The 21608-nt window shown below is 37.2% G+C and overlaps 2 protein-coding genes and 1 long non-coding RNA gene across 3 annotated transcripts in view; 2 read left to right on the forward strand and 1 right to left on the reverse strand.

The window, feature by feature from the left end:
• Window positions 1-21608, forward strand: part of LOC126911435 (uncharacterized) — a 71960-nt gene that overhangs the window by 45605 nt on the left and 4747 nt on the right. The window lies entirely within an intron of this gene.
• Window positions 1308-8352, reverse strand: LOC118273724 (atlastin). Its single transcript, XM_035590839.2, has 13 exons — window positions 8185-8352; window positions 6319-6539; window positions 6088-6234; window positions 5542-5697; window positions 5285-5431; window positions 4793-4928; window positions 4370-4554; window positions 3610-3828; window positions 3282-3533; window positions 2890-3135; window positions 2462-2704; window positions 1973-2236; window positions 1308-1524 (listed from the first exon to the last, which is right to left on the reverse strand). The coding sequence occupies exons 1-13, from the start codon at window positions 8204-8206 to the stop codon at window positions 1504-1506; spliced, it is 2259 nt and encodes a 752-aa protein (XP_035446732.2). The 5' UTR covers window positions 8207-8352; the 3' UTR covers window positions 1308-1503.
• LOC118270409 (atlastin-like) lies at window positions 12364-20540 on the forward strand. Its single transcript, XM_050698512.1, has 13 exons — window positions 12364-12529; window positions 15791-16019; window positions 16194-16343; window positions 16544-16699; window positions 16787-16933; window positions 17006-17141; window positions 17947-18131; window positions 18279-18497; window positions 18611-18862; window positions 18946-19191; window positions 19303-19545; window positions 19795-20067; window positions 20178-20540. The coding sequence occupies exons 2-13, from the start codon at window positions 15795-15797 to the stop codon at window positions 20253-20255; spliced, it is 2310 nt and encodes a 769-aa protein (XP_050554469.1). The 5' UTR covers window positions 12364-12529; window positions 15791-15794; the 3' UTR covers window positions 20256-20540.

The raw sequence follows: 21608 nt of genomic DNA on the forward strand, positions 1-21608 counted from the left end.
ATAAAGTTTCGCTCGACTGTACCGTTTTGGTATTTTCAATAGAATTAAAGGAACGATCCCAGTTTCAGCAACTAGCCTGCGGTCCCAATCTCCGGATTCCTTATCTAATCAACTGAGTGTGATATTACGGTGGAGATTAAAAAGCTTCCACAAGGATCGTGTCATTAGTTCTATAATTTATAATCTTACGGACATTTCGTCGTTGCACAGTTGCTTCCGAATTATGATTTAAGTACACGTGCAGAAACATTACTACAACCTAATTGTTTGTCATTTGTCGTATCGAAGCTTCGAAACAAGCGATGTACTTGTAGACTGCCGAATTGTTGAAACTTATGATGTTGTCAGAATACAGCTGTGGCTGTGGTTAGCTTGGAGCCCTACACGTCGTGGAGTAATCGCCAGTGTTGTGTACTGTTCTTACTAAAATGTTCTTGTAATGTTAATATTCGCGTATCTACTGGTCACATTAGCTTCGGAATATAAGGAAAATAACATCATTTTGTGGTTCTTGATAGGTTTTACATTAAATATTTATATTAATTAGTAAGTACTATCTATTTTTTGCTCCATTATTTATTTACTGAGTGGTTTGAGTGACGTCACAACACACAGTACGGTGCCGTCATTCCAATTATATGGACAGTACTGTTTAATAATATAAGTATTGGTACCTACATACTACATCGATATGTCGGTACACGAGTGTTGGCATTATAATAATAATGCTGCATACTACTTGAATACATTCTATGCTACTAATGTTCAATCGTGGAAGAAGAATGGTGCGGAGGATACGATCACAGGTTTTATATTGACTTGACAATTTAGAGCTCAATTTTCTATTCCGTTTAGGTGTCGGTATGAATTAAACGAACATTAATTATTTATAAATGTTGCCTCACTAAATTAACTGCATTTCTAATATTTAAATAAAACGCAACCTTTATAAGTAATGAATGTTACACAAACACTATTTTACATAAGTAGGTATTTCGGCTTAAGCTAACGAGATATGAATTTGTACTTTTATTAGACTCGATGATATCGCAATGTTGAATAAAATATGCTTTATTGCCGTTTAGAAGATCTTTTGTTTTGTAAAAACAACTTGACATTAGCATGATGTTCTGAATATTAAAGGCGTTTTGATTAAAATAATGTTTTGTGTCATTTTCCTTGTTTTTACTCGCATGATATTATATGGAACTCTGTCAATGGATGTACACATAACAACACGCAGCCACACAGGAATTTGCATTACCTATATTAAGTTACGTGTAGGAGTTCATAGTCATAAAACAATATAAAAATTACCAGTGAATAGTTTATTTAACAAAAAATAATTTACATTTTCGGTACATAATTAGGTATATAAAAATGTGAATTTCTTACTTATTTTGACAAAATGAAAAAAAATTGCTCGGTATGTTTTTACTTGCGAAACACGTTGAACTGCTGTAGTAATGCCAATATCGTGCTTCACGCAAATCAATGATTTACTTACTTCGCTCTCTCAATTTTCTGTGAACAAAAATATAATGATTAATAACTTGCACGAGGAAAAAAATCACAATCAGGATACCTGTAGAAGATACAAATTCATGAAATTACTGAATAGGTCCAAAGCGGAAATTCGCGAAATGAAAGACGTAGGTTTTATGGAACACGTAAGCGAGTAGACGGATCACCTGATGGTAAGCAATCACCACCGCCCATGGACACTTGAAACACCAGAGGCGTTACAAGTGCGTTACCGGCCTTTTGGGGGCTAACCCCCAGTGTTGTGATTGGGAAGGAGGGAATTGGGCCTCCGGTAACCTCACTCACACAACGCAAGCGTTATTTCACATCGGTTTTCTGTGAGACCATGGTATCACTACGGTCGACAATTAAAAGTATGTAGTAAACCCATGCATTTAGTACCTAGTACCTTAGTAACCTAAGAAATATAATGAAATATGCCATTTACCTTTAAAAGATCATCGTAAAATTGATCAGGATCGTAATCAGCCCCGCGCCGCCTGGTCTTAAATTCAGTAATGGCAGCACGTTTGGCATCTTCATGTTTCGTCATCCATCTGTCTATGGAAGTGGTTATAAGACCAAAAATCGATTGACTTTCCGTCCTAACGTATTTCCTCTTTGATTCATACACTAGTAGTGCATAAACCACTGCTTGCTCGTTGTTGTATACGTTAACGTTTTTCAATTCGTTGTAACGTTTTGTAAAAATCTGCCAAAAAAAAAGTTAATTATTAAATTTTATTAACTTGTACTTTACTTTAATTTTGAAATTTTCAATATCAGGAAGGAGTACTGACTAAAAACCACCCCGATTTTACTCCTGCTTCGAGTCGGAACCTCGGTAACCCGTTAGGTCGTCCGCAGCTCAGGACATAATTATGACATGGTATTCTGTGTTTGTAAGCATTTGTTTAATAATAGTAGGGTCACTTGCCTCGTTTAATGCGGCCTTAAATTCTGTTGTATCGCGCTCAGGTCGTTTGGCGAGGATCTCAGACGTCACTTCAGTGACAGCTTTGTTGTGCAAGTCCTCCAGCGCGCGCGGGTGGAAGCAGCACGTCTGCGGGCCCCACGCCCGCGTTATGTAGTTGTTGTACGCGTGTTCAGCCGCCTGCATCGCCACCATGTTGCTGTAATTATTCGATTTTTCCATATCCGCAAAGCAGGTGGTGATTTCCTGAAATAAGTATACAAATATGCATATTACACGTCTTACAATACAACCTAAGATTGCAATGGAAAGTTTTAGGTAGTATACCCACCCACCCACATACTATTTTCGCATATACACTTGTTGACTGAAGCTAGTTAAGCTAGAATATATATGTACAGACATAGATGAAAGGCCAATAAAATACATACTTGTAAAAGACGGTCCATGAACGCGTCATTTGCATGCTGAGTGGGGCGGCTCCTCATGTTGTAGAACGCGGTTTTGGCCAGTTGCACTGCGTCTTCGTGCTGCGCGATCAGTCGCTCCGAGCTCACGCCCGTCTGGTCCATGTCCATCCTCATTCGTCTCACGTAGGTGTCCCGCGCCTCCCACACAGCGCTTAAGTTATTCCGATTACTGATCACCGACAAATTCTCATGAAGCTGCTCTAAAGTCTGTAAATATAACAATGTAATAAAATATGTAGGTTTTATTGTATTTTATTTATAATCGTTGCCAAGGTTTAAGTATACGATATTGAAACTAGCAAGTGTATTTATGAACTTAGAGTAACCGAATAAGAATAATAGTAGCAGCTCACGTTTAGTAGATCAGTTTTTTTGATATCTTCTTCGTCTTGGGATACGTCTCTGGAGGCACTGAAGATTTCTAGTGCCTGTCGCAGTGCATCAGCGTGCAGCTCGTCCAGGTCCCGCGGGTGCAGGCACAGCCGCGCGTGCTCCGCGGACACGCGGCTCACCGCCGCCTCGTAGGCAATCTTAGCGAGGGACATAGTGTCTTGAACCTTAAACTCATTGTCCCGATTGTGTTGTGCCTGACAAGCATCTAATTCCTGAAAATTACAAAGACTGACATACCATTCCGGCAGAAACTTGCTGGAAAGTATTTGTAAGTTTATTAATGTCTACCATTTTGAGTGCTTCAAGGTGAGCATCGACGTCGGCCTGTGCGGCAAGTTTCTTCTTCTCTGTGAAGCGTTTCAGGGCTTTGTCCCGCGCTTCCTCGTGCCAGGCAGTGAGCGTGGCGTTGCTGACACTGAAGTTGTCGCGCACGCGCGCCGCCATGAGCTGCGAGTACAGCTCGCGCGCCTCGCGCGTCGCCGCCAGCAGGCACGCGTCTGCCGTCGCCTGCAAGTGCCAAACATAGCTAGATACTAACTTATTTACTCCTTTACTGCTACAGGTGCTCTATGTGAGTTGCCGCCAACAGGTTGGCTTAATCGACCACACACTATGTCCACTATCCAGCCTACACACTATGCTACCACATCACCTAAAGATGTGAAAGTAAAGTAAAGTAAGACGTTAAAGTGTCACCGTTAGTGCAGCTAGATCCGAAACGGTAATGGAAGAGTGAACGAAAAGAATGCACCATCACCATGGTGTCTGTCTACACAACATTAGCCTGTTAGTAACATATTATAAGTATGTTCTAACAATTGGACGGCGATCCTTTCCCTCTATTATTCCTCACAGAGCCCTCAATATCTCATGTAATGTTGCGAAAACGTTTTGGGTATATTTTCATTTCAATAAAAAACATAAATATGTAACAAACCGCGATATTTGAGACGTTGGGTTTATAAGTAAAAGGTGAATCAATTACCTTTTAAATCGCTGAAAAGTCCCTGTATACTTATAGATTTCTGCAAAATAGGTACAAACTAACCTTTAAAATGGTGACTGCTTCGGGTAAATCATCGCTGTTAAAGATATTCAAGTACTTTTGAAAGTAATCAAATAAATCTTGACATTGGATACGCTGGCCTGTTACCATCTTTGGAACGAGCCGTGTCGTTTCGAACAGGGAAGGAACCAACTCCAAAAGAGTTTTTCGGAAATCTGGTGTCAATTCTGAAAAATTAATGTTTCTCTTGAAGGTTTTACGAGTAGGTACTACGCACTTACAAAATTTCTAGAAAACAAGATTTTGACATTTCGAAAAAAGTATTGCTCACGATGTTTTCTTACGCGTCTTCACCGTTTGTCAGTGGTGTCTAAATAATCTTAGAAAGTATAATTAACTCGAAAATCTCCATTGTCATACACCGGGTACAAATTCAGACTCCGTGACTGTATGTCTAATACTGACCTCGCACACAACCGGCGAAGAATTGGTTGTTTACAGTAAGGCCCGGGTGCGGCATCAGGCAACAAAGCATCTTATCGAAACACGACCTTATGTGCTCCCGTACTTCTCGTAACTCTGGCTTTTGTTTCGGGGTCGTCTGGGAATTCACATAAAGCATAAAATCGCACTGAAAATCTCGGAATTCTCCGATACTTAATTAATAATAGCAGAGGGTATCAACAGTTCACCCAATTTTCCATATTAGGTACGTAATACGTACGTTTTAAGTAGGTACATATGTCCATTATTATTAGTTTATTATTAGTATATACAGTTAATAGGTTTCATTCTTCAGATCATCGTCTTCATACATCTTTCTTGATATATTTAAAGGGTCTTAACAGACGGACAAAAGATACATAGTTATTCCTAATAGTTCTGTAATTTCCTTTTGGAGCAATGGAACTTAAAACTGGACATAGAAATGTAGTTAAAAGGTAATATTGATTTTACTTGTAGCCTTTTGTTGAGTAGCGTGGACCCGCCTTGGAATCCATAAGAGTGTTCAAATGCATTGGGCCAATCTCTGACGAGGAACAGTAGAGTCTGGAACGCTTTGGAGTCAGTGTCGCACGCGAGTCTACCGTACTCCGTGAACAGCTGGCGAAAGAGAAACACGACATTAATAAAACCGCAGCCTCAGCCTACCCTATGATTCAATTAAACACATTTTGCTCGGAGTTAGTATAGTTTATGGAACACAAAACCACCTGCAAGTGCTGCAGATCATCCTCCTTGATGTTGCCGGACAGGTTATAGATCTGCACGGACGATATGAGCGTGGACAGCGCGAAGATTGTCGAGTTCTGGCCAATAGTCGTCTCCGAGTCGAAGGTGCCCTGTGTGTCCATCAGCAGCACAGCTACCTGATAAATAGTCTGAATGTTTAGATCCGTGACCTTCAAAATACAACTGAGAAAATATAATTTTAAATTAACATAAAACCTATCTACCTATATAGGTAGGTAACTAGGTACTCGCAGCACGTAGCACATATGGTGTGCATAAATAAGTATAAATAGCAATCGTTTACATGAAACTGCACGATGTAGCACACACACAATGTCTAAATATTATTGTAGGAAAGTTTGAAGGAAATATTCCGACTCGCACAACTCCCATGAACTGGCTCCGATTCAATGTTATACTCATTTATGTTTGATAACAATCTAAATAATTGACCAAAAGCTCAGAAATGCCTAGCAACAAAAACCTTATTATTTCAAATAGAAGTATTTAAGCATAACGTTACCCACCCTTTCACCAGTGGGCAGGGTGCTGATGAAAGGTTTCGACCACAGGTTGATACCGGTGGTGTCCCGATCATCGCCACCTCGCCAGTGAAACCCTCTCAGTGGCTCGTCCTCGCTCCCCATCCAATCGCCATTCACCTGACTCTCGCGCTAGGACATGAGAAGAGGACATGTATTTAGGCTAGAATAGAAGATCGTCTGAAGAAAGAAAAGGAATAGAGTGGAGGTACTTACAGGCGCGTTGAGGTATCTGAGGAAGAAGTCGAGAATGAAGGACTTGCCGCCGCGGTAGGCGCCGGCGACGCTGACCACCACCACGGGCAGGCCGCGCACGTCCTCGCGCAGCAGCACGCGGCGCAGCGCCCCCTCGTCCAGCTCGTACCGCGCCGCGCCCTCGCGCTCGCCCAGCTTCACCACCTGTATGCCCTCGCCGCGCTCCATGTCGCTCATGTTCCCTGACAATATGATATTATGCAAAACTACGATGGCTGACAACTTTAAAGATGTTAAATACCTACATCCATTTTAATTAAGTGTTTTTATGAATTCCTGACGCAGTAAAATTATCATCATCATCGTCGTCGTAGTCAATAGTAAGTCAGTGACAGTTCACTTCATCTGTGTCACAGAACGTCGGATTCTACGACACCCGTGAGAGTAATAAGCAGGGCTTTAGGTATCTCTACATTCATACTTAGGTACTTAATTTGTGAAATTCCATGAGAAAATACTTGAATAACCTCTTCGGGCTAGACGAGTAAGTAGAAACAAGTACTTAGGTATTTAAAACACTCCAATATTCATTTCCGCAGTCCTACACTACAAGGTATAGTGATGCTCTGTTTATTGTCATGGAAAACTTAACCCGATACTGAGGAGCATTAGTGTTATCTAATCTTTAGTATATACCCAAGTGCAAACACTGTAAATATTGATTAAGATAGTACATATACACACTGGCCTAGCATAGTGGGGGCAGCAGGAGCAGGCCGGCCTGCACCGGTTGGCACTTTTTAGTTAAAAAAAAATGAACAATAAGTAAAAGTAAAATTGAAATGTTTGAAGCAATAGGTAGATATCTTTCGAAAAATCGAAAAACGCCCAGCAGTACTTTGTCTGACCCGCGAATCAAACCCGAGACCCGTCAGTTGCTAAGCATTCGACCAACGAGGCAATCTAGTTACTTAGAGGTCTAAGAAAGCATCAAGTCAACTTCTAGTCGTTTTGATGTTCACTTAGACATCTAAACTAAACCTTGAAGACCTCTAAACAATTACAAATAGATATGCGCTGCGACTCGCGCGTCAAGTAAACAGTAAAAACGAAGCCATAAAAAAATTGGTCTAAATTCTTAGGTAAATATTTGCATTCGCTTTCGCGAATATGTAAAAGATGACATTCATTACATCACTAATATCAATATTATACGTGATTGTAAAAATTAGATAAACTTTTTATATTAACTTTAACAACGATCTAACGCAAAGTAATGATGACTGTTCTCGCCGAAAAATTTCGCATGGGTGCAATGGTGATATATATTATGCATGTATTATACATATAAACCTTGAATCATTCTATTTATTAAAAAAACCGCATCAAAATCCGTTGCGTAGTTTTAAAGATTTAAGCATACAAAAAGAAATAGGGACAGCGAAAGCGACTTTGTTTTATACTATGTAGTGATGTAGGTTCGTATGTAATGTATAGTATACATTAAATTAAAATACAAAGTTAAACATAAAAAAATGTAAATTTGTCTTCGGCCCCGGGCAGCCGACACTTATGCTACGCCACTGCACATACGGAGTCTACAATGTATATTCCCCACCCTAAAAACACTACTCACACATCTCACCGGGTACCGAACTAAGGCTTAATTACATGTATTTTTGTTAAAATTCTTCGAGTCCTTTTTTTTAATGCCGTTTCGTATCTACTGACCAACTCTTCAGCTGATAGGTAAATAAAGCTGAAGAATTTGTTTGTTTGAACGCGTATCTCCAGAATTACTTGAATTGAATAATTATATTTGTGTTGGATTCATTTCGTATAGACAGATATACAAGTAGTAACTAATCACGATAATAATGTACTCACCACTTCTTGAATAGTCCATCATCTCTTTTATTTACATTAAAATACCTAATGACGTTCACACTTCTTTCTATTACAATAAGAACAGTGAGTAGACACACAACTGCTTCTGTGCAAAGTTCTTTGGTATCTGCATCTTGTTTATAACAATCTCTTCAATTTATAAAGGCTTTCAACCGCTCCATTGAACCTAATTTGAACCTTAAGCTTACCCGATAGATACTATAATTTAATGCATTCTTACCATGAATCGGGAAACCCTGTGTTATAAATAGAATAAGTGCTTTTTGATACGGATTTTTCACTGTTACCAATACAAAAAAATCGTACCAATTTGGAAGAAAATAGTAGTAACGGCGACGACGAATATAATCGAGGTAGGTAGATGTGAGCTAGCTTTTTTTTGAGTAGTTGTAGTTTCAGACTCTTACCGACTAATAACCACCCATTTCCTACTCCTGCTTTTGGAGCCGGACCCCGGTAACCCGCTTGGCAATTCGCAGATGTGAGCGGTTGTACGGTACGGTTGTGATCTAAAATAAAATCTTTTGTGGAAGAGGGATTGACAGAGATGCACAAATGTATTTTATCAGTTGTTATCCACAGTAATAGACTGTGGTTTTCTATTGCGTTGTGAGACTGGGAATATGAATATGATGCTAATGCAGCGAATACACTGGTGTTTTACTTAGGTACATCTCTGTTAATAGGGCTACGATATACCAATTATACAACTATAATTTATTATATTATTATGTAGATACTTGAAATATGGTAGGCACTTAGTAATTGTGAATCTGGCAATACTAAAATTAGTGTCGCGTGTATCGCGTGTTCTACGGGACTTTCCGTGGCCGCGTAGCGAGGTGACGTCACTTCAGATATTCATAGAGTATGAAAATATAGACGAAGATAACAAGACACTACTTAAGTGGTAAGATTAGTTAATGACGAGTAATACAATAATTCTCTACTGTCTCATTGTTAGGGGCGGGCTTAAGCCCGCCTTTATGTAAAATCATATTTAATTATGTGTACTTAAAAAGTCTAAATAAAATTTATATAGTATAAGGACAAAGTACTGGTGCGTTAAATGTGCATCTGCCTGCATCTCTATGAAAATTAAGGTAAAATGGATAGCAATATAATATTTTTGTGTAGTTACTGTAATTAGTTCATAGTATCTATTTCTATGTAAGTCTGTCCGGAGTAGGCGAGTAGGTACATACTATATCGAATATTCACATCCTATTTCCTCGGGATAGGCAAACATCTTCAGTTTCAGTCAATATTCCGTCACGATTGTACGAGAATTTGTAAATAACTTAATAAATAAACAAATATTACGATTACTAAGTACTACCAGTACTTAGTAAGCAGTACTAAGTATTACCAGTTATTTATTGTGGATAAATTGATTGTGATAAGGCTTATCATTCAATTCATACTATTGAATAAATAGGTATAAACTGTACACATACGTACAGTCTATTTGCTTAATCTTTGTATATTTTACGACTTTGTTTGATTTTGAGACAGAACATCTGGCGAGGGGCAGGCCCGACCACACCGTAGTGTTGCCATACAGTTATTCAAATTTCTACTAATGTGTTCTGATATTTATTTTATAAAAATATTGTTGAATAGTTATAGTAATGTAAATTGAATTGAACACGAATGATTGCGTTAAATATTTATATTAAAGACTAGCTTTTGCCCGCGACTTCGTTCGCGTGGAATAGTGACTTCCGGCAAATTTTTGGTTTTAACCACATAGTTCCCATAGCTATAGGCTGATGATGATGATGAGTTCCCGATCTCGCGGGATCTTTTCAAAAATGAGATGTGGAAGATATTCCAGGGAACTCTTCAAAAATCAACATAATGAGCTCTGCGTTTGATTTTAATAGATGTATACTCACTTAGGGCATTGAAAAAATAGTTTAAAAACGGACTTTAACTAAAGAAATATTATAATCTTTCCGAACTTAAGATGAAAACTAACTTAAAACTAAAGAAAGCTACGAATTACGAATTTATAACAATTAAAAAAGAAATTATATTAGAACCTATCCTTTATGCTATAATAACCAAGCTTAAACTAAATAATTTAAAAGAAACGACTTAAATCTAATCTAATTAATTTATAAATTAGACTTACAATTTTATTAAAAAAACTAACTACAGTAACTACTAATAATCGATATCAAACTAAACCTACGTTAAAAAGTTTAACCAGAAAACCAGGAAAACCCAACAAATAAACTTATTAATTGACAAATACAACGAAACCAATTTAGAATATACGAAACAGCAGGACCACTACAGACAAATAATCATACGACTGATAATACACATTTTCTACAATAGTACCGAAGCGCTCGGCCGATACCCAACCAAATGAATGTAACGAAACCATAGCGCTATCTATTTCGATCCCAACGCCATCTATCGAGGATAAAGACAACTTGGATTATTTATTTATACTCCGTTCGGGCATTTTCTTTGTACTAAAAGTTTAATTATATTGATATAATTTTTTTCATACCTTTTTACTATTTGTTAACTTTTTTCGATGAATTAAAACAATAACATGAACCGAAGTCGTGTAACGATCGACATAGAATTATCTATACTCCGTTAGAGCGTTTTCTTTGTACTAAAAGTTGTATTATGTTATATTTTTCATTGCTTTTTACTATTTTGTAAAAACAAATTTCCAATGAATTAAAACAATAACATGAACTGAACAATTGTAATTACACCATTGCGCGATCAACGCCATCTATCTACGGAGTATAGGAACAGCCCGACATTGTTCAATTCCGTACTATAAGTACGAAATTGAACAATAGATGGCGCTGTATGTCCGGAATAAATTTATTTTTTATTTTATTTTTATTTTATTATTATTTTATTTTATTTTTATTTTATTTTTATTGTATTTTTATTTTATTTTTATTTTATTTTAATTTTTATTTTATTTTTATTTTTATTTTTATTTTTATTTTTATTTTTATTTTTATTTTTATTTTTATTTTTATTTTTATTTTTATTTTTATTTTTATTTTTATTTTTATTTTTATTTTTATTTTTATTTTATTTTTATTTTATTTTTATTTTATTTTTATTTTATTTTTTGATTTTTGAAATAAAAATATATCTATGTCCTTTCTAAGGTTCTAAACTATATCTGTACCAAATTTCAACCAAATCCGTCAAATAGTTGCGGAGATTAATGGTATAATCATAGAATGTTCGACGTGATTCTTTAATTTGACATAACTTTTTTATTTATGAACCGATTGACATGAAACAAACACTAAATGTAAATTTAAGCATCCCACAATATATTCGTGAAAACCGCATCCAACTCGGATCAGCCGTTTCTGAGATTAGCGCGCACAGACGAACAGACAAACAGACAAACAGACAAACAGACAAACAGACAAAAAAAAGTTAATTACATTTTTGGGTTCGACATCGACATAACAATAACCCCTGCTATTTTTTTTATTTTTATTTTCAATGTACAGACAGCACTTTTCTACGATTTTATTATATGTATAGATCACTACAAGTACCTATAGTTAAGATCTTTCCGATAAACAAATGTCGAATAAGTGTTTATATTTTTTTAAGGTGGTGAGGGAAACTGGCAAAAGTCTGATATAACTTTGCTTTGCGACCCAGGAAGCGAATCTTAGAACCTTTGGTTTGCAGTAGTAGTAGTGCTTGTTACCACTCAACCAATGACGCAATCAGCTGAACTTATGTAACATTATGATAAATGATAAAGATGTTAAATTGATAACAGATGTGTATTTGTAGACATACATAAATTTTATACAGGTATTTTTTTTATTTATTTAAACCTTTATAATCAGGCAACTATGCGTATACATACGTCATATACAAAAACTTACATATAAACTTATATTTTGTTTAAGTATAAAAATACCTACCGAGAAAGTAGAATTGTATATAACCTGGCAACAATACACATTCTGACTCCGGTTATCATACACTACTCTATTTTTAGTTGTAAACATTCGCACGGCAAAATGTAATAAAAGCCAACCGTTGATGATGCAATATAAACTCAATGGCAATTATATTACAGTTTAAATTATTTTTACACCATTTCTCGTGAAAAGTCTGAATGCCGGTTGGATTGTATACTAACAAAACTTTTCACAATGAGTGTATCAGATTTGTATCAGACTTATCATTATATACAGAAATCCCGTGGTGGACGGACGTTCGTATTCGGCGCTTATTAAACTTTATAGTTAAGTGAATCGAAACTTATTGCACAACTACGAAAATATATTGAAAAGTAAATTAGGTAAGTTTACGTTCTTCTGTCCTTATGTACTTACATTACTAGGTAATGTAACATATATAATAATAAGACTATTACTGAAATTTAATACTCATTTATCATAGTTAAAAGCTTTAGGCAACGTGGGAATTGCACCCAATGCCTCGAACAATCCGTCTGAAAGGCCGGCAATGTACTTGTAACTAAGTACTTGTTCTTGTAACTAACTTACAAGCTTACTTTACGGTTTGACAATTAAAATCTAGAGCGAACACGCCGTTGTCCAAGGCGAAGATGTGTTTTTGTTGCTGAATACCTTTTTTCACACATGCAGAACAATATTTTAGTTCTATGTCGCGCCACCTACATCTTCGAGGCGCCACGATCGCGTAGTTTTAACTAAAGAATACTTACAGATTTTTTTACTCGGATGTTTCTTGGTTGTAAAGATGTTTCGTCTTAGTGAATCGCACTCCTGGTGTTGTCACCTGATTGCTTACCATCAGGTGACATGTTTGCTCGTTTGCCGGCCTATTGTATAAAAAATGGAGATACTTGTACAGCTTGGCAAAAAAGAGTACTTATGGAATAATTGATGTCAATAGTAACGCAATAACATGTTCCTTTTTTAAAATAATTAACAAGTTCATATTTCATAAAAATTAACAAGTTAATAATTTTGACACTGAATGTACTCGTGAAACAATAATGCCAAAGATATCGCTTCTTAGTTCAGATTGTCACCGCATCAGACAATTTTTTCCTAAGCTGTATCAATTAATACATGAAGGTGATGCAAGCGGCTTGTCGTTCTACGTGGAGGACTAAAGGGGAAGCCTTTGTTCAGCACTGGACGTCTTTAGCCTGACGATGATGCAAGCTATAAATATCAAAGTTCATGCAAGCTATAAATATCAAAGTTCTTGGTGGTCTTTGTCGTTTCTGCCTCCTCTCGTAGGACCCAGGTGTGTGTTTATGTACGTTATGGTATTTTTCGCCGTTATGATGTAAACGCTACTAGCTACAATGTATGACTAATTACCACTTATAGTATAATGAGAAATTAATTATTGCTGATTAAAATGTAAGCTGATGGTAAGAGGCTATCTAAATTATCAATAATGCATATGATTGCCTACCTACACGATATCTTTATTGCCTTATCGTTTTATATAAGAGATACCTTACTTTATCGTTTTATATAATGAGGTAAATTTTTCAATTTTACGCACACTGTTCTTTACTTTATTCGCTGAAATGAGGATAATAATAGAATGTTAATTTTTCCTTTTCTTGTATCACTATACGTTATCACAGTAACCTATTGTGATATGATGTTATGTTATTGTTATGAAGGGATTAACGCTGTAGCGTTCTTAACATAATGCTTTTTGTTTTCTGAAGAGGTAGACAGAGGCAGAGATCGAGAGAGAGATATATAGATAGAGATCATTAGTTAAAGTACACTCATTAGTTAGCGTATATTTTTGAGATCCTTTATTTTCTATAAATATGATTGGGTTATAAACATTTTTAGGATCCTTTACACATTAAATGCCATGGGGGGGGGGGGGGTAGGCAAAAGGTGCTAGCGGAGGATTTGCCTCCAACAGATTTTTGTTGGTCAATAGTCTTAATTGTGTATAAACATGATTAATTTACAACCATAGTTTGTACCGATTAGCTTGCAATTAGTTATTTGAATTATTGTTCCATATGCAAACCTGGGGCCCTACTCCGGTTCTCGAATCCGAAGTTTCGTTTAATCTTCGGTCGTAGGTTTTATTGATTTACTAATAGAATTACTTTAAATAACGTTTTATTTTTAATTTCATATCAAAACCTATTTATTTATCTTCATTTCATTTGTTCATATTGGTTCACAAAAGTTCGCAATAAATAGAATTGTAGTATGCAATCTGCGAAGTTTCGTTTACTTATTATTCTGTGGTTTCGGACGAAACTTCGTTTTTCGTGGAATTAGAGTAGGCGCCCTGGCCTCTAGCATTGGAAGTCATTCTATTCCGATCTCTCCACATTTCCGTAAATCTGTATGTCCTAGACTGTATTGTAAATTTTTTATTAATAAAATTATAAGTTTGTGTTTTAATTGTAATAAATATATTTTTAAGCCATTTGAGTTGCTTACTGCGTAACAAGTGGTGCACATATTAAAGGTCGATAATTGGTATAATTTTGTTGCCGGAGTATGGATAACTTCAGATAAATGGGGAAAAGTGGGTCTTACATTGAATATCTATTTGAATTTCGATCGAAATTCCATTTCTTTGAGTAATTAGAGTAGGTATATGTTGTGTTCATTTAATTAAAACTTAAACAAAACGCTGTTACATCGGCGTTGTTCTAGCCAGTTTGTGATTTAAAATTGTATTCAATATTTACCTGCCTGCCTAAATCAATTTTTAAATAAATATTTTGGTATTTTAATTCCTTCTAATCAATATTTACTACACTCATCGACTTTTTTTTAAATAATTCTTTAAATATTTTCAGTTAGCTCCACAAACATACCTAAACAGATCAGCGCATTTTCAGCGTTTGTATTTGTTATATGTACCTAAGCAGTTGGTTTTATGCAAAAGTGTTATTTATGGGAAATCTAACAATGTATTAATTAGTTACATACATAATTGTTAACTTATTTATTCCACAAGAAGTTTAGGCATGTGGTGTGGTCCTGGGACGTAATACAGATCCAATCCTTTTAAATATGACATCATCTCATGGCAATTATTAATTAGAATAAGTTTCGCAATATGACATTAATAATATTTATAAACAATAATTAATAAGAGCTAATCAATCAGATGAATAATACTTACCACAGTCTTACGCATTCCATTGATGTTATTTTAATTTATTACCTTATATAGTAGTAGAAGCATCAAAGTAGGTATTTATTTATAAGTTTATTTAATAAACAATTATTTCTAGTTGGTTTTCCTTATTTAATAATCAAAGAAATATCACTGAAAATGTCTATACTTGGAATTGCGCGCGTCATACTCCTTTGATAAGTAGACTTACTCAATAATTAATTAATTACTCTATTTTCTAAGTCATTATTATATCTCAATTTTCACGCTTACATACTTACTTATTGCAATGTAAATGTAATTAAATAATAATTAATAGAAAAACATTATTCAAAGTACTAATTTTAACATATGTGTTTACGTGTAAAAGTAGCCTTTGTAGCCTATTTGTGAATAAAAAAATATTTAATCATTTCAATTAACTAATGGGGGAAAATGTGTATATCAGGAGAATGAGCGGAATACAGAAGGGGGGGATGGGGGAAGGCGTGCAGGTGGTGAAGCTGGGCGAGCGCGAGGGCGCGGCGCGGTACGAGCTGGACGAGGGGGCGCTGCGCCGCGTGCTGCTGCGCGAGGACGTGCGCGGCCTGCCCGTGGTGGTGGTCAGCGTCGCCGGCGCCTACCGCGGCGGCAAGTCCTTCATTCTCGACTTCTTCCTCAGATACCTCAACGCTCCTGTGAGTGCTTATTGATTTTATGACCCTATACGATATTCAACCAAAAGCCTACATGAACTTTGAAAACATTACATTAACACAAAAACTTATCGTTATATTTACACATTAGCTTTGGCAATTTTACAAATGTTTTGCGTGGCAGAAACATTTTAGTAATAAATATTTTTATAATAGCGCTGTGACCAGCAGACCGGAGCGTGGCTTGGTAATGAGGATGAGCCTTTGCAAGGGTTTCACTGGCGAGGAGGCAGCGAGCGAAATACCACCGGCATCCATCTCTGGTCGGAACCTATTATTACTACACTGGAAACAACTGGAGAAAAGGTGAGTTAGTTATTTGAGTTATCGATCGGTAGAATTTGTCTGTCTGTTTAGGTAGTATAATACCTTAACATGCAAATAAATATTTTGAGTTTCAGTTTGAGTCATCTTTATCTCTGCATTTCTCGTTTGTGTTTTTTTTTATCTTATTATATCTGTTGTACCTACACAGTTTTGTTCGTATAATAATATGGTTGTCGTAGGTGGCTGTGCTGTTGATGGACACGCAGGGCACCTTCGACACGGAGACGACTATCGGTCAGAATTCGACAATCTTCGCGCTATCCACCCTCATCTCGTCCGTGCAGATCTACAACCTGACCGGTAACATCAAGGAGGATGATCTACAACACTTACAGGTCGCCTAGTGTTTCATAATCCATACTGACTTGTAGTGGATGGGCTCACGCTGCGGTTTTATTAATGTCGTGTTTCTCATCCATCAGTTGTTCACGGAGTACGGTAGGCTCGCGTGCAATTCGACGTCCAAGGCGTTCCAGACTTTACTGTTTCTTGTCAGGGATTGGCCGCACGCCTTCGAGCATCCTTATGGCTTCCTGGGCGGATCTTCGTTACTCAATAAGAGGCTTCAGGTAATATTTATTTTAAGGAGTCGGTATCATCTTGGATAAACGGGTAAATATAGTATATTATCGGATGTCCAGGCGAAGGTGAACCAGAAGGCAGAGTTGCGGCAGGTTCGGGAACATATTCGTTCGTGTTTTGACGATATCAAGTGTTTCCTTATGCCACATCCAGGCCACAGCGTCGAAGACTTCAAGTTTACAGGGTGCCTTCGTGGTAAGTTACCGTTGAGTTGATTTATAAATATAAATCCTTTACACCAATTATTTTCAATACTTCATAACTATACATTTATTTATTCATTTACAATAATTATTACAATACCTAAAACATTACAGCTTACGTCGTTACGTTATTTATATAGGTGTATGTATGGTGTTGAAGTACAAAAGAAGTAAAAAAGTTACAGTTCAAGAAGATGTATCTAAGTGCACCCCAGCCAGGACAACTGGCTTTAGTACTGACAACTGTCTGCGTTTTTGAAACGAAACACAGATGGTTTACTTTTGAAAAGGATTGATGACAAATAATAATAGCGCTTCAATGCTGACAATTCGGAACAGAACGTTACAATCGGTAGCGAAACTTAGTTGTACTTACACAACATAGTACACTGTAGAATTATAAATACTCAGTTCCAAAGGATAGTCACCGGACAAATCTTGAAAATGTTATTGTCTAATCGTTCTACAGTGTTCACTAATATGTCTTTATCATAGAGTGTAAAATGTGGCGATCCTAGTATAGTTCCCTGGGGAACACCGCGAGTACCGGCCAGTTCCTTATATAAAAATATTTCTACTATTTTCTTTATTTTATGTTTCTGTCATATCATGCTACTTTTAAGAATTCCAGGACTCTCAAATCGTGTCCGGGCCGATGCTTTTAATAAAATATCATAATTTTTATCACACTCTAAAGCTTGAGTCATGTTAGAGATATCCATATGAATCATAATTATAAAAGACTGTGTGGTGCGGTGGTTTAGGTTTAACATAATTTTGAGTTTGTTTGATTACAGATTTGAGGGAACATTTTAGACTAGCCCTGATAGAGTTAGTACCTTCTCTGTTCGACCCGAAATACCTCACCCCAAAGCTGATTAGCGGTGAACGCGTCACTACCCAAGACTTATTTGATTACTTCAAGACGTACGTCGGTATCTTTAATAGTGATGAAGTTCCTGAGGCCGTGACAATATTCAAGGTAAGGAACTACAAAGTTAAGTTCAGGTGAACAACGAATTTGGACTCGTATGGAGACAAATGTGGCTGCTGTAATGATTACATAGATAGAGCACCTACAGCAGTAAAGGAGTAAATATGTTAAGTTAGTAGTGTCTGGCACTTGCAGGCGACGGCAGACGCGTGTCTGCTGGCGGCGACCCGCGAGGCGCGCGAGCTGTACTCGCAGCTCATGGAGGCGCGCGTGCGCGACAACTTCAGTGTCAGCAACGCCACGCTCACTGCCTGGCACGAGCAAGCGCGGGACCAAGCCCTGAGACGCTTTGTGGGAAAGAAGAAACTGGCCTCTCAAGCCGACGTCGACACTCATCTGGAAGCACTTAAAAAGGTACACTTATGTAGTACGATCAATATGCATTTCTTATCTTAGTGTACATTCAGGGCCACCCACGTTACTATGTCATCATACAAACTGTTCATATTCGACATATTCATTGCCAGGAGTTGGGTGCGAGGTTGTCCCAGTACTTGTGGAACAACGACATAAAGGTTCGCGAAACAATGACTAGTGCCACGGAAGCGTATGAGGCGGCGGTGAGCCGCGTGTGTGCGGAGCACGCGCGGCTGTGCCTGCACCCCCACGACATGGCCGACCTGCACGCGGGAGCTCTGGGACAGGCGACAGACGTCTTCGATGCCGCCAGGGAGGTGCCCGAAGGCGAAGAAGACGATAGAATTTCAGAATTATTATGTGTAAGTTTAGTGTAATTGTAAATCCTTTCGTAGAAAGATTATAAAATTGAACAAAGCAACTATACAATAGTTGAACGTTGTAGAAGTTGCAGCAACGCTACGAGCACTTGTGCGTCATCAACGAGCAGAACAACAAGAGTAGCGTGATGGAGGCACGAGAAGCATACGTGAGGCGAATGAAGCTGGAGATGGACCAGTCGGGCGTCAGCTCCGAGCGACTCTCCACGCAGCACCGGGAAGCAGTCGACTTCGCTACAACTTCCTTCTACGCGAGGAGGAACCTTCCCACGCGGCGAGACGACGATCCTCATGCGGAACGACTTCTACAAGTTTGTTTTCTTATATTATTGATAACGATTGTGCTTTCTTTCTTGAGTTTTGTTTCACTAATAATATTTTAGTAAATTTTATGTTTAAATTATTATGTAATTTTTTTTTAGGACATTGGTGAATATTTTGTGGAATTTGAAAAGGCGAATGTAAACAAAAATAAGATGGCTCTGCATGCCGCTGAGCATGTGTACAACAACTACATGGTGTCAGAGTGGGGCCCACAAATGTGCTGCTTCCACCCGAAAGCTCTTGACGATCTACATAACAAAGGCAAGCAGATGGCCCTCGAGCAGTTCCTCTCAAACCGAGTGGATAGCGAAGATGATGAATATAAGGCAGCGTTAGTCAAGGTTGGTCGTAGAGTTCTGAGTCTATTCTACACTCTTGAAATTATTATTATAAATATTGGTGACTGTTAATATGATAAATAACAATGAAAGAGTCTGTATCGGTTCTTGAAGTTTAACTGGACGCGTTTTTATTGATGCATCAAGATAAATATTATGTTGATCTCTTGTAGTTCTGAGCGGCCGTACAGTTTGAATTATATGCGTGCTTTGGGCCGATGAGTTGCCAATTTAAATTGCTTATTTTTATAGAATCTCGCGATGCGTCTGGCTGAGCTGCACGAAGTGAATGAGTTCAACAATAAGCAAGCGGCGGAGCAAGCGCTGAGGCTGTACCAGACGCTGATGGATAAGTACAGCCGGCCGTCTGCTGTCTCCATCTTCGTGATTCCCTTCATCATCAAGCTTTTCGGGGAATTGCCCGCGCGTCACGAAGAATCCAAGGATGCTGCAATCAGAGAGTTCATGAAATGGCGCCGTGGTACCGATTACAGCAATGACGCTCATTATAACAGACTGGTCGAGGTGATAAACAATATCATTTATCTTGTGGCCTTAAATTCCTAATCTACCTTATTGAGGGTATGGGAGTAACAACAAGCCTGTGGTTAACATACTTATTATTTTGTTCGCAGAGAATTGGAGAAGTTTTTGAAATCATCAGGCATCCATTTCTTGCTATTTTACGAGAGACTGGTATTTACAAAGGTTAACCGAGGAAGACGGAAACATCGACCTATTTTAGGAATAATAAACAAAATTGTATTTTCTGTTGTTTAGTACATATTTTTACCTCTATTTGTAATCGGCTTGTTCTGAAAATGTTATTTTATGATGCATATGATATTATAGATCTTTCTTACCTAGTCTAACTTTCGTTATAAGATTGTGAGCAATTGCTTTTCTAATTTTATTTGTGTTTTGTGTGATAATCTATATCTTTAGTTTAGAAACTGTAATATTACCTTTTGATACAATAAAATATGTATAAGTACGTCTATGGGATTTTATTATGTCTGGCGAAAATGAAGCTGAAGCCTGTTTTGCGATAACCTGCCTAGATTAAAACGAATGTATACTTACTATACACACGTAGTTCCTCATGATTAATATTTTCTGTAGTGTTTATTTTCATATCTATGTATAAACGTATCTTCATGCGTCCGTGTACACAATAGGCGTCATGCGGTAATACAACAGACACATTGCCAAATTTAAATGTTATGCTATTATAGAGAGTTTCGAACTGGTAAACGTAATATTTGTCAATAAAGTAAGCTTGAGAAGCTTGAAAGAATTTTTCAAATCGGTTCTTTAGTGTCACGCTAATTCAGTAGAAAGAAAATAATAATAATCAATCCTTTAATAATTTTAAGGTACAACGAAATTTGAACAGGTTTTCTTGATGATCATTTGTAATTATAAAAAAACTGTTCCGTTACTGAGCCCATACTACTGGACCTAGGAAGCTGAAACTTGGCATGTATGTTCCTTAAGGAGTGTAGGGGAGCACTAAGAGAGGATTTCCCTAAATTCCCACGGGAACGGGAAAATGGGAATCACCTATTTATGCGTACGAAGTCGCTGGCAAAAGCTAGTGATATCATATGAGAATATACATTTATATTTGACACCTACATAAGGTCACGCTCCTATTTATATGTTTTTTCAATACCTGAGGGAGGGAGCCAAAAGACATAAACAACCTACTTATATGTAACTACTTACAATGTAACATGAACATTGACTTCTCACCCGTTATATTGATTAACTAGCTTCCGCCCGCGACTCCGTCCGCGCGGATGTCGGTCTACGCGTGGATGTTTTATTTCTCTATTTTGAGTAACTCTGAAAATGGCATCTTATAAATATCTATTGGATTCAAATACGGCTAGGCCCATAATAATTAAGGAGATCCCTCTATTGAGCTACTGCTGTTGAGCTCGCGTTCTGTAGTATAAAACTGAAAATTAAGATTTTTTTCTACGTATTTTTCCAGGATAAAAAGTATCCTATTTTATGCCCAGGATAATAAGGTATAATTATACCAAGTTTCATCGAAATCG

This window comes from Spodoptera frugiperda, chromosome 15 (assembly GCF_023101765.2).
Source record: "Spodoptera frugiperda isolate SF20-4 chromosome 15, AGI-APGP_CSIRO_Sfru_2.0, whole genome shotgun sequence".
Taxonomy (NCBI): Eukaryota; Metazoa; Arthropoda; class Insecta; order Lepidoptera; family Noctuidae; genus Spodoptera; species Spodoptera frugiperda.

Coding starts and splice junctions, on each gene's coding strand:
- LOC118273724 (XM_035590839.2), bottom strand. CDS start 8,206: ATGATGGACTATTCAAGAAGTG. Junction 4,555..4,792: donor CTTCGCCGGTTGTGTGCGAG/GTCAGTATTAGA, acceptor TTAATTTTTCAG/AATTGACACCAGATTTCCGA. Junction 1,525..1,972: donor TTTACGATGATCTTTTAAAG/GTAAATGGCATA, acceptor TTTTGTTCACAG/AAAATTGAGAGAGCGAAGTA.
- LOC118270409 (XM_050698512.1), top strand. CDS start 15,795: ATGAGCGGAATACAGAAGGGGGGGATGGGGGAAGGCGTGCAGGTGGTG. Junction 16,934..17,005: donor TACTCAATAAGAGGCTTCAG/GTAATATTTATT, acceptor TCGGATGTCCAG/GCGAAGGTGAACCAGAAGGC. Junction 18,863..18,945: donor GAATTTCAGAATTATTATGT/GTAAGTTTAGTG, acceptor TGAACGTTGTAG/AAGTTGCAGCAACGCTACGA.